The sequence below is a fragment of the Typopeltis vanoorti genome, chromosome 16, assembly GCF_054136105.1.
Source record: "Typopeltis vanoorti isolate ZY-2024b chromosome 16, IOZ_Tvanoo_1.0, whole genome shotgun sequence".
Lineage (NCBI taxonomy): Eukaryota > Metazoa > Arthropoda > Arachnida > Uropygi > Thelyphonidae > Typopeltis > Typopeltis vanoorti.
In genome coordinates, this window is record NC_143564.1 from 37,155,811 (window position 1) to 37,168,700 (window position 12,890).

General features: G+C 32.3%; 1 protein-coding gene across 1 annotated transcript in view; it reads left to right on the plus strand.

The window, feature by feature from the left end:
* Positions 1-11,825, plus strand: part of Vps36 (vacuolar protein sorting 36) — a 211,821-nt gene extending 199,996 nt beyond the window's left edge. The window contains exon 13 of the mRNA XM_090406161.1: positions 11,599-11,825. Coding sequence (XP_090262287.1) covers positions 11,599-11,695 — 97 coding nt within the window. The 3' untranslated portion in view covers positions 11,696-11,825. The remainder of the gene's footprint in view (positions 1-11,598) is intronic.
* Positions 11,826-12,890: the final 1,065 nt, after the last annotated feature.

Genomic DNA, 12,890 nt, shown 5'->3' on the forward strand with positions numbered 1-12,890 from the left:
TGTCCACCAGGGAGTTCTGATTTTTTTATCTTTGCACACAACCTCACCACATGCCTCTCTGGCAGAATTAATCAATGTTTCCTTCAGAGTTTGCCACTGAATCTCCAAGGTTTGATTCCTGTTCTCAAACTCTTTCATTTTTTTCTGCAATAATCTTTGTGTATTTTAGTCTACAGTTCACATCTGAGAGCTGCTCAACTTTTATTCGCTTTAAAACTTTCTTACATGTTATTCTTTTCAATATGAAATTCAATTTTATCCTGCTCAAGACTAAATAGTGATCACTTCCAATTTCAAATCCTCTGTACACTCTGGTGTCCTGCACCAGGGAGAAAACATCACTATCAACAATAACATAGTCAATGAGACTTTTCTTATTCCTAGCCTCTTCTCTCCATGTGAATTTGTGCACATTTTTATGTTGGAACATGGTGTTAGTAATAACCAGTCCATGTCCTGAGCAGAAATCCAACAGATATTTGCCATTATTATTAGCTTTGCTCTTTTCTCCAAATTTTCCCAAAATATTTTTGTATGTCTCACAATCATTTCCTACTCTACTATTTAGATCCCCAACAAGGACCAACTTTTCCTTTTTCATTGTGTCAGTTGCTTTTTCTAAAGCGTCAAAAAATTCCTCCACTTCTACCTTAGTAGAACCTTCTGTGGGACCATAGGCACAAATAAGTCTCATTGTCCAGTTCCCCATTCTCATATTTGCCCACATTACTCTACTTGAGACTGACTGCCATTCAAGAAGATTAGCCTTGTATTTTGTGTTGAATACTATGGCTACTCCTTCTTTTCCTTGATTGTTATTGCCTGAATATAACATTTTGTATTTATTGCTCAGAAAGATCTCACCAGTTTTTGTCTTTTTTGTTTCAGTCACCCCTATTATGTCAATCTGGTACTTATCTAATTCCTCAGCTAGCTCCATTTCTTTGCCATTCAGGCTTCTTATGTTGATAGTACCGATCTTTAACTCTGGTGATGTTGAGTTGGGGTTTGTTTTCAGATTTGTTCCAGTAGCTGACTTTTCGCTGTTCGCCCTGGTTCCCTGGCGAAAACAACGGGGGCCTTGTTTAACCGGGCGACGCCCCAGCTGGCATGAAATTTTGTCATGTTGTACCATCATTTTTTATTTTGGTTTAACCAATAAGAATACAATTTGGTCGGCTAAATCCCAAATTGCCAGCCCATCCTCGTTCGTTCAGTATCAAAGTAGATACCCAACAGGGTGCACCACGAGAAGGTGAGGATTGGACATTAGGTCAGAAGCCCTGGTCGGTTCTCCGCATTCCTTTAAAGGCTATGTGGAGGTCTCCTCTCAGTTATACAGCTTTGACTCCTGTTTGGCAAAACTTGGGTGTGAATCCTGTCTAAGACTTGAAAATCTTTTATTATGACTTTATAAAGATGAGGTAACTTGTTTCATATGGAGGTGACAGTGTTTTTCTATTCTAGAAAGTTGGGTTTTTCATCTCAAAACAGACGAACTTGCTATCTGTAATTCTACAAAAAAAAAAAAAAAAAAAAAAAAAAAAAACCAATTAGCTCATCCTCATTCATTCAGTATTGAGGTAGATACATAATAATAAGACATGGCATGAGAAGTTGAGGATTGGCCATTTGGTAAGAAGTCTTGGTCAGTTCTCTGCATTCCTTACAGCAGGGTTTCTCAAACTGTGTTCCGCAGAAGGTGAATAGGTATTCCGTGAGAAGTTCTAAAATTTGTCATTTTAGTTTTCTAAGCATTTTTCATGAATAAATATTTTATAGTAAAAATATTCTGAGGAGAATAATATTCATGAATATGTCGAAAAGCTCAGACGCAGAACACCTAATAACATCTGTGTATCGTTAATTTTCACACATCGAAACATTTCAACATTTGGGAAAGGGAATAACGCTGTTTATGACGGATCATAAAAATTGCCTGCAAGCGGATTATAACAGTGGTGGCATATCCTCTGTTCTCAAAAATGAAGGAAATGACATCTGTGTAGCAAATGTCAGTGACCAAGCAGCATATTTTTAAACATGGAAGTATTCATGAATTAACGTTAATTTACACACATTGAAATCTTTCAACAATTGGGAAAGAGAATACTGCCGTTTATGACCGATCATAAAATTGCCTGCAAGCCGATTACAACAATGGGCGGCTTGTTCTCAAAACTGAACGAAATAACATCTGCATTGCAAATATCAGTGACCAATCAGCAAGGAAGTATAAAGAAAATTTTTCCACTGAAATTGAAGATCGAGGTAGTCTGTATCCGGTTCTCAAATCTATTAGTACTGAATACTTTCTTCGCAAATTCGTATTGCAGTGTGTAAGTGCTTGTTCTGAAACCGGAGTGCAGTGATTTTTTTTAAAAGTAATAACAATACAGAGTTAAAATCCGATATGAATAAGAGACAAGGCACTTTGTTTAATTTTGGTATTAAGAAATCTCTTATTGAAGGTGTTTGTGATGGAACAGATAGTGAGTCATCCACCTGAAGCTTACAAAGATCTCCAGGATGTACAAAAGGAGGAGAAAACTACCAGCACACAGGAGAAAAAGTCTGCATTCACTCATAAGTACTTATAATAATATTATAAATATATTTCGTGATCAGAATGGGATATGTAAATGAAAATCAGCACAAATTAATTTAATGATGTTTGCCTGAATAAACTACGACATGCTACAACATTTCATTAGGCCAGTGATTGATAACTAATTTAAATGTAATTTATATTTGTCAACATGCCACACTGCATACATAAGTGTACTAATACTCTTTATGATTATGCCATAATTAATTATTAATACTTATGTTAATGTATGAACTTTAAAAAAAAATTGGAAAGGTATTTACGAGTAAATTTGTTGGGACCGGGTTATCGGAAAAAAAGAAATCAGCTAACGCCTTTTTATTCCCATATATAGGGAGTATTATATGGCAAGGGCGGCTTTTAAAAAAAGAATTCTTCTTATTCTTTTAACTAATTTTATAATTACTATCTGATTTATTTCGAACTGTTTAATTTTTGTTACTGAACATTTTATCATATCATTCTTATTACAATTGCTTTTACATTATTTGATACAGTTTAGTACTTTTCTTACAAGTATTGTTACAATTCATATTTACTTTTGTGTGTTGCAGTCTTTTTTTACTATTTTGCATTATTCATTTACTTTTATATTATTCGACACATTTCTTATTTATAATCTTATTGTTTTTGTTGGAAAGTTACCTTTACAACAAAATTCTATTTGTTTTTATTATAGCTCTGACAAATATTGGAATTTTAATATTATTGAAAAAATACCCATGGATTCTTGTTTAAAGACAGGAACTTTAACACAAGGAGGAGCAAGTACTTCTGCTGACACATCTACTCGTATGATTGGAGAAGATATGGAATTGAAAACGGTGGTTTCTTCAAAAACTAATATTAAAGAAAGAGTCATCTAAGAACAGACCAAAATGGAAGTACCATGAAAGTTATTTAAATTATGGATTTACGTGCATTGGCAATACACATGCTCCTGATGTTTTATGTAGTAAAATACTAGTAAACAGTTCTTTGGCTCCAGCTAAATTTCGTAGGCACTTCAAAACGAAACACACTGATTACAAAGGAAAAGATATACATTTTTTTAAGAGACAACGTGACTCGCTAGAAAAATCTAAACTTCAAATGGCTACAATTGCTACAACTGAAAATGCAACAGAGGCGTATTTTCGCGTGAGTTAACTTCATGGTGAAGTTCATACAATTGGTGAGACGCTCATTAAGCCTTGTGTGAAAGACATTGTATCATGCATGTTAAACGAGCAGGTTGCTAAAAAAATAGATGCAGTACAATTATCAAATGATACTGTTTCACGCCGCATCAAAGATCTTTCTGCTGACATAGAAATAGAGCTAATTCATCTACTTGGGCTGCAGTGAATATTCATTGCAAATGGATGACTCGCTGTATTACTAGTGTTTGTTCGTTACATATTTGATAAAAGTATTGAAGAAGATTTACTCATGTGCGAATATCTACAAGAAAAAACTACCGGAGAAGATATATTCAACTGTATTAATAATTATGTTACAAAACAGGAAATTGGTTGGGAGAAGTGTATTGATATTGGTACAGATAGTGTTCAAGCAATGGTAGGAAAGATGAAGGGAGTTGTAACATGTATCCTGCAAGTAGCTACAAGAGCCACCAAAAGTCATTGTGTTTTGCATAGACAAGCACTAGTAACAAAAAAGAATTCGTACATATTTAAAAACTATTTTGGATGAAGTTGAAAGAATGATTAACTATGTAAAATCTCGACCACTTCAATCCAGATTATTTAAAATTTTGTGCAATGAAATGGGTAGTGCACAATAATGCACTTTTATTACATACTGAAGTGAGATGGCTATCCAGAGGAAAAGCATTATTGAGGCTTTTTGAACTTCGTAGTGAGTTAATGTCTTCTTGATGTCACATAATTTAGGACAAAATTTTATTGAATTATTAAGAAATTCTTCATGGTCTTGCATATGTGTCTTGCGATCTGGCAGATATTTTTACAAAGTGCAATGAAATTAACTTATCATTACAAGGAAAGAATATTACAATTTTTAATACAAGAGATAAAATCGCATCTTTTGATAGGAAGTTGCAATTCTGGATTTCTACAGTTGAACAGAATAATTTTGATTGTTTTCCCATCTTGCATGAATTTTTGACTGAAATAAATTCTAAAGTAAATGAAGAAATATCTAACGTAATTTTAGAACACTTGCATCACTTGCAATCAACCCTTTTGCAATATTTTCCAAAATCCAGTGAGGACAATTCCTGGGTTCTGAATCCCCATTTACAGGGACAGCTAAGCCAGCAGGCTTCAGCGCAAGTGACTATGAAAATCTAATTGACTTAATTAGTGACTCTGATTTAAAACAAAAATACGATGAACTGCCAATAAATGATTTCTGGACAAGCTTATCAAAATTAGCTATTTTTGTTTTACTTCCTTTTACAATGACATATTTATGCGAGGCAGGATTTTCATACTATGCTGCAACCAAATCAAAGTCTAGGAACAGACTCGATGCTACACCAGATATGAGAATTCAACTTTCTAATATTGTGCCTGATATCAAAAGAATTTGTAATTCAAAGACCTAAAAACATCGGAGTCATTAAGAACTTAATTTGCAATATACGTTTTACTATTTTTATGTGTTTTGTTTTTACTAATTAATATTTGACAATAAATGATTGTTTATTCTTAACGCTTAGATTTACTCATTTATTTTATTTATATTTACCTAACATACAAAACCAGCACACAGGAGAAAAAGTCTGCATTCACTCGTAAATACTTATAAATTTTTGGTGATCAGAATGGGATATGTCAATGAAAATCAGCACAAATTAATTTAATGATGGTTTAATTGATGTTTAATTAATTAATAATTATCAATTATTAATTAACAAATAAATTAGCTAAATTACCTATCAATTATTAATTAACAATAAAAGGAGCTAAATTACCAATTAATTATTAATTAACAATAAAAGAAGCTAAATTACCAATTAATTAATACATTACAAAATAACCAAGGTGTTCCATGAACATTTCAGGATTTGTGAAGTGTTCCGTCGTAGAAAAAGTTTGAGGAAACCCTGCCTTACAGGTTATACAGAAATCCCCCCCCTTTCCCATTTCTAGCTTTGACAGTTAACTACTCTTCTGATCTCATCCTGGAAGAATATTTAATAATATTAGTTGTGAATGGTAAAAGATCATTAAGGATTGTTGCCTTTCCAATGGGTAATGAATACAGCAGAACCATTAGATGCAAAAGAAGTGGAAGTAGGTTTAGAGAGCAGGTGGTCAGAAAGTATTATATTAAGTTTTCTCATTTTTTGGTCCTTTCAAATTGTTTCAGAAATGCATTTGTTTACAACTATTTTCAGCTGTGGTATACATAGAATGGAAGATGGCAAGGAGAGGCAGTTGCAGTGTTGTTTTTTTTTGTTTATTTATTTATTTTTTATTCTCTTGAACAGCCTTAGCATGCTGATTAGACTTAGATAAGGGAAATAAAAATTTAAAATGAAATGGGAAATAAATGTCTGAAATCCATTCAAGGAAATACAGTGTAGAAATCACAGTGATTCTTACTTGGCAGCATTCTTTTGATGCCATAAAACATGAAGTTAGCTTTGTGTATTCTTTTCATCCAAGCATAAATCATTGTGATTGAACTGCCTAGAAGATAAACATAATCCCCTGTGTATTTAGAAGGATCATTAGTGAAGAGATCAGTGTTTGATAAGCGGTTAAAATCTGGCATACTGGTGTGAGATCTCTGGTGAGAAGAAATGCTTTAGTATGTTCTTGTTTGGTTCCCCCTTTTTGGAGAGAAGTCAGAGCTATTATTTAGAAAAACTGCAGAAAACAAAGACAAAGAATGAAAATCATAAAGTTTAGATTAATAGCTCTGAGAGAGAGAGAGAGAGAGATAAAGGAATTTAAGTGGAAGTGAAATTTTTAACCAGTGAAGATCCATAAGAGAAAATTCTCATTTGTACACTTTTTTGACATCAATGCAAACATGCACAAATGCCATAATGACTATAAAACCATAAGTTCTTGTAAAATCATGAGTGTAAATTGATCCAGCATAGGGCTGATACTAACCAGGATTGTTTGTGATAATTCCAAACTACCACATTAAACACTTCAATTGTGAAGAATAAAGAACCAAAGTCTTATTACATTGTCCACATCTTAATCTTAATGATGGACTTTTTATCTTAAAAACTCTTAAAAATTGGAAAATTGTAATTTCTAATTGAATGAAATAATTTTTTTAATCTTTAAATTCGCTAGTAATTTTTTTTATTTCTCTCTCAACCATGGAAGATTAGATGCCTGTAGTACATTAGTACTATCAGTAGTCTAAATGTTTTTTTTTTTTTTTTTAATCACGTTTACTTTATTTTTGTAATTTTTATATATTTCAGATAATCTGAAAACTCTGCTCTAGAGGCCAAACATGGAACTTTTTCAACCAGTTTTGGCCACTCGGAAAATTTGTGGAGTAGTGATGGTCTCACGCTGGAGAGTCAAATTCATCTACCACCTAAAGACAATTATATATATATATATATATATATATATATATATATATATATATATATATATATATATATGTAGAAAGTATTTTTACCTTGGGTATAAATATATGTTAAAGATACCAAGCAATTTTAAACCTGGTTTTACTCCATTTCCCAAGTAAGCAAACAGACTAAAAGTCAAGTTTGCGCCTGCAATTGATGCAAGTCTAACTGATCCCACAGGTAGTGCAGGAACAGGGCAACTCGTGGCAAAGGTGGAACAAGCTCCGATCACTAATCTTAATATTTACCTTTAATGCCAAAACACATCTCCAAGAAGGGGATGTATGAAGGGGATATATGAAGAAGGGGATATATATATATATATATATATATATATATATATATGCCTGCAGTGACATTCTAACCTGCCCTGCAGCCTGTTGGTCAGAGAACAGGTATGTTAACCACTCAGCCAACTAGGCCAACAAATGAGATTGCATTTAATAGATAAGCACAATTATAATCAACTATGTTTGAAATTTCCATTGTTCTTAGTTTTATACACTGATGATGTTTTGTGATACTCAGAATGAAATATCTGTTGAATATTTTAAATGGTCAGACTTCTTACTGTGGTCATGTTTCTTTCTTAGCATAATACACTTTCCAAAAATATTCATGATGATGAAACATGGCGACTATTTGAAAGGGGCAAAAAGTGGAGACTACTGTATCTCAATTGTCACTGCTTCTACATTTTTGAATATTAATATTAGATTACTTTCTTTCTATCCTTTTGTTCTGCCATTATTAATTTCATGCCATATCTTCAAATTCTTAGGTTAAAGGCTGAATAATGAAAGAATTTGTTTTGTTATAACACATCAGCTATAAAGAATAATTACAAGGCTTCAGCCTCTTTACCATACACTACAGAAAAAATAGCTGACATGTTGAAACACTACTACCTCAAAGTTTTCTTTACACCTATGGGAAGAAAAAAAAAATCTCTACAGTGCCTATCACCAAAACAGTTTTGATACACCTTTCAAGAAGCCAGGTGTATATAAAATTTTCTGTGTATTTGGCATATATTTACTCAGACAAATAGGATGTTCAAGAGAGAATCATATGAAAGAACAATTATTGGTTGAATATTGTGGAAGTTTCTTCCTTCTAATATTTTTAATTAATCTTTTAAATGTAGTTGACGGTCTACTCCCTGACGATGTCCACGTAACACTGGATGAAATATTGCAGTTTTTGAATAAATTTATATCATTTTTGTTACATGTGTAAGCCATGAAAGCTATTTTAATGTGTTTAGTGCACGTTTCATTAAAGCTATTAATTGCAAACCTCTATGGTGAGGAACACTGGAAATCTGTAAGAAGATACAATAAGGTACATTTGAAGAGAGTGAATCTGCATAACTCATGTTCCTTAAAGAATGTTGCACTGCTGGTATTATTCCTAATTTGGTTTTAAAAAAAACATCCAGTTACTTTCTGCATAGAAGATTTATCATAAAGCAAACAAGGCATTATTAGTAAATCAAATGCATGAAATGGAGATTTAAATAAAAATATAATTTTTATGTAAATAATGTCCAACTTCTGGAACTTGAAACTACTTTAAAAGACATTCTCAATCAAGACCATTTAGAGTTATCTCGTATTTCATCATCCATGGCCAGACAAGCATGTTTCATCCATAAACATAGATTAATTTGTAAGTTTGAAATATTAGAAGGAAGAAACTGCCACAGTATATTCAACCAATAACTGCTTTAAAAAATTAAAGCAGCTGCTAAAAAAAAAAAATAGACTACTGACAAATAATTAACTAAATGTTTTATCTAAAGGTCCTGATTTTGCCTTGTCTCCTTGACATATACCATATTTACTAATCATGGTAAATGTGGAAAATAGGTATCAGAATTGCATACATATGAAGCCAATAAATTACAATTTGAGATTGCCAAAAGCAAAAATCACCTCCTTTTAAATATATCCCTTCTCCAAAGTACAAGCTCATCACTCCCTATGCCAATATTGTAATCATGAAGGTTGACAAGGGTTACCATGAATACCAAGTATAATTGTAAAATTAATCTTATTAAGAGATAGATGAACCTACAGTGTTATAGTAGGGATCCAACAAAAAGTCAAATCAATAAATTAAATAAATTATTAGACAATGTACAATCATGGAATGCCCCTACTGTTGAGCACTTACAAATTCATTGTGCCCATCTACCTTGTTTCTATGGTTTTCCTAAAATACATAAGGATGGCACCCCACTATGCCCAATAGTGGGGTGCCTGTATTGGCTCTCCAACTTACTATCTTACAAAACATCTCTTGTCATCAGAATCTCACTAGCCATACTAACTCTTATGACAAAAACGGTCTTGACTTCAAAGAGAAAAAAAAATCTACATCTCTCTGATAACAAGATTATGGTTTCTTTTGATGTAGTCTTCCTATTCACCAACATACCACTACAAGAGCGCTTCAATTTTTATAATCTGATTTCCCAGAAGACACTGTCAACCTATTTAAATTTATCAATGCAGGCTATTTTACATGGCATAATAAAGTTTTCAAACAAATAGAATGAACAGCAGTGGGCAGTCCTATCTCACCAGCTTTAGCTGATTATTTTATGGAAATTCTAGAAAAAGAGCACTTTGACACTATATTCCCTCAGCCTTGTATATGTTACATTTTATTGATGATACATTTGCAGTCTAGTCCTACACTGAGTCAGAATTACTTCATTTCCTAGAGAAAATCAATTTTCCTTGTACTCTTGTAGCAAGTTCACTATTGAATGCAACTATTGAACCAACTATCCTTTTTGGATACTCTAATAATTCATAATCACTGGTCATTTTGAATTTTCATTTTATCGGAGGCCAATAGTTTGGAAGCCATTCATTTATCACCATAAAAAATAGGTATCATCAAGAATCTTGCACATAGAGCTCATACGATCTGCTCTTCTGATCCCCGTGAATCTATGTTGATGAACTGAATAGAATTAAAAGCAATCTGATAGTAATGGATGCAACAAAACTACCAAAAAAAATTATTGATAATTATCATCATTCTACCTGACTACAATCTGGTATGAAAAGAATTTTAATACCCTACCTTAAAGAAATTTCAGAACAGATAGCAAAAATTCTTTGTAAATTTAATCTATATGCTTCATTCGAACCAGCTTGGAAACTTTCTTCCTTCCTACCATCAACAAAAGATACATTACAACCTCTTTCCTTACCATGTGTCTATCAAGTATCCTGCTCGTGTCATCTTTCATATATTACAATATTGCATTTTTGGAATCTGACAAGTCTGAGTCTGGCCTTGCTTCTCACACTATTGACACTAGGCATAGAGTTCTTTGGAACCAGACAAAACTTATTCAATCCAGCAAGTTCAAATTCGATCATCTTTTCAATGATACATGAAATGCTACAAAATTGTTTGAACCTGAACTGATCAGACTGTATGCCAATATCCAAGTTTTGGGAAGTGATCACTATTAATTGTTTATAAAGTTTTTTAATTTATAATTATTTTAAATAATTTTTATCTATGCAGCTTACTACAATTGTTCCTTTGAACTCTAATAGTGTAATATCATATATTTCAGCTGCAACCGAGACATGAGCTGATAATAAGTATGATTTATGACTCATTAGTTTGATTTATCTTTTGAATGTAGTTAATGGTCTATCTCCCTGACAATGTCCACATAACATTGGATAAAATATATTAGAGTTTTTAAATAAATTCTATATAATTTTTGTTACGTGTATAAGCTGTAAAAGTTATTTTAATATGTCTAGTGCACGTGTTCCTTAATCACATTAAGGATGTTAAGAATAAAAGATAATATAAATCAGGCCTGACATCACACTACAAAGGAAAATGATTAGTTAATGCAGGAACTAACAGAACCATTTATTGAATTTAATAACTATTTGTAAGTTTAAATAAGCTTCCAAAATGACACTGTGTCCAATAAGGTGTAATAAAAAATCAAGGCCCCTATCCTAAACCAACTGTGGTCTGCCCATAAAAAGAAATCCAAAATTCATGGAGGTAGATTATGAGCAGAAATAAACAAAGAAGCATGTGTGTGACTTCTCAATACAATATAAATTACTGTATATTTCAGCAAATTCCATTAATGTTAGTCTGTTTTAAGAAACATTTTGCTACTGTAGGTATATCACATTGAGAAATAACTGTATTCCAGATGAAGTACGCCATAGTGTAAGAAACTAGTAGAATAAACATGTATTTTTATAGTTATATTAAGGTTACATCAGATATGTTCTCCATAAAATGTGTTTTATTCATTTTGTCAACATGCAATAAGATCATCATAGCTGTTTATTTTTTTGATATTTTTTACATGTTGATTATTATATGAATCACTTTTTCATTTCTGTTTCAGATTGCTGCTGGCTGAAAAGGAAGGGTTACTATGTCGTGATGATTCAGTTGAAGGCTTAAGATTTTATCCTAACTTGTTCCTAACTGAACCTGCATAGGTCACCATGTGTAAACTATTCAGATTAATGCAGAATAATTTTTGTACAACAGTATTATAAATAAAATTATCAAATAAATATGTAAGCACTTTGTTCCATAAAGCTGAGAATAAATAATTTTAAATATAAAGCACGAGCATCTTCTTTTGAGATAATATCAGTAGGTGTACTAATTGAGAGTAGTATTAGTTTGCTCTGAGTACATTAGTTCTATGTTAGCAAACTACAAACAGCTCACTATAATGAACCTGTAGGACCAAAAGAATAATTTGTTCTAATGCTGTTGCTAAAGTGAGTCAACTATATGCATGTGAGTAATTTTTTTTTTTTTTTTTTTTTTTTAAATTCCACTCTTGAAATTTGGAAATCTATAATACATTACCATTAGTAAGTTGAAGGTTAAATAACTGAGAAACTCCTATTCTAGAGATATAAATTGAACTTTTTCAAGTAACTTCTGACCTCCAATAACAAAGCTATTGGTTTTAGGCAATGTGATAAAATTTGCCTGAAGTGGGATTTCAACTCACTCTGCTGGTGGGGATCATAAACTTCAACCATTCAGCTAGCTAGGTGATCAATAGATAGGCTGCTCTTAACACTTAGTTTAGATAAGCTAATATAGAATATATTAAAATCCCTAATTTGTTGGAATTAATATAAATATTAACTTCATACAGACAACTCTTGCTATTGTTTGTTATAGTGGAAGGTTTATCATAGTGAATTTGCTTTAAAATAGCATTGCTGCCATGGGACTTTGGATGGGACTTTTTTGATATTAAATTTACTCAAGAAATATAGGAAGGTCTTTCACATTTCTGTTATATATTTCTTTAGTAAATTTCATTTACTGTAAATGCAATTGTAAGTGATAATACGATGAATATCCAAAGAGTCCAAGCCAACTCTCCCCCCCCCTGCCCCTGCCCCACCCCAAAGCAATGGTTTTAAAGGAAATTTACTAAGACAAAATTTTGACACTCAGATATGGAAACACTTACCTAAGAATTCAGATTAGAATACACATAAAGTGCTACAGTTGCAGTTTCTACAGAAGGACAGTTGCCATATAAACTTTCCAACTGCTGTATTCAATAGCACACTTTTTTTTTTATTATTGCATGAATAAGATACCTAGAGAACATCTGCTTCTCCTATTACCTCAGACGACCTTTGGCTATAGTGTCTGAAC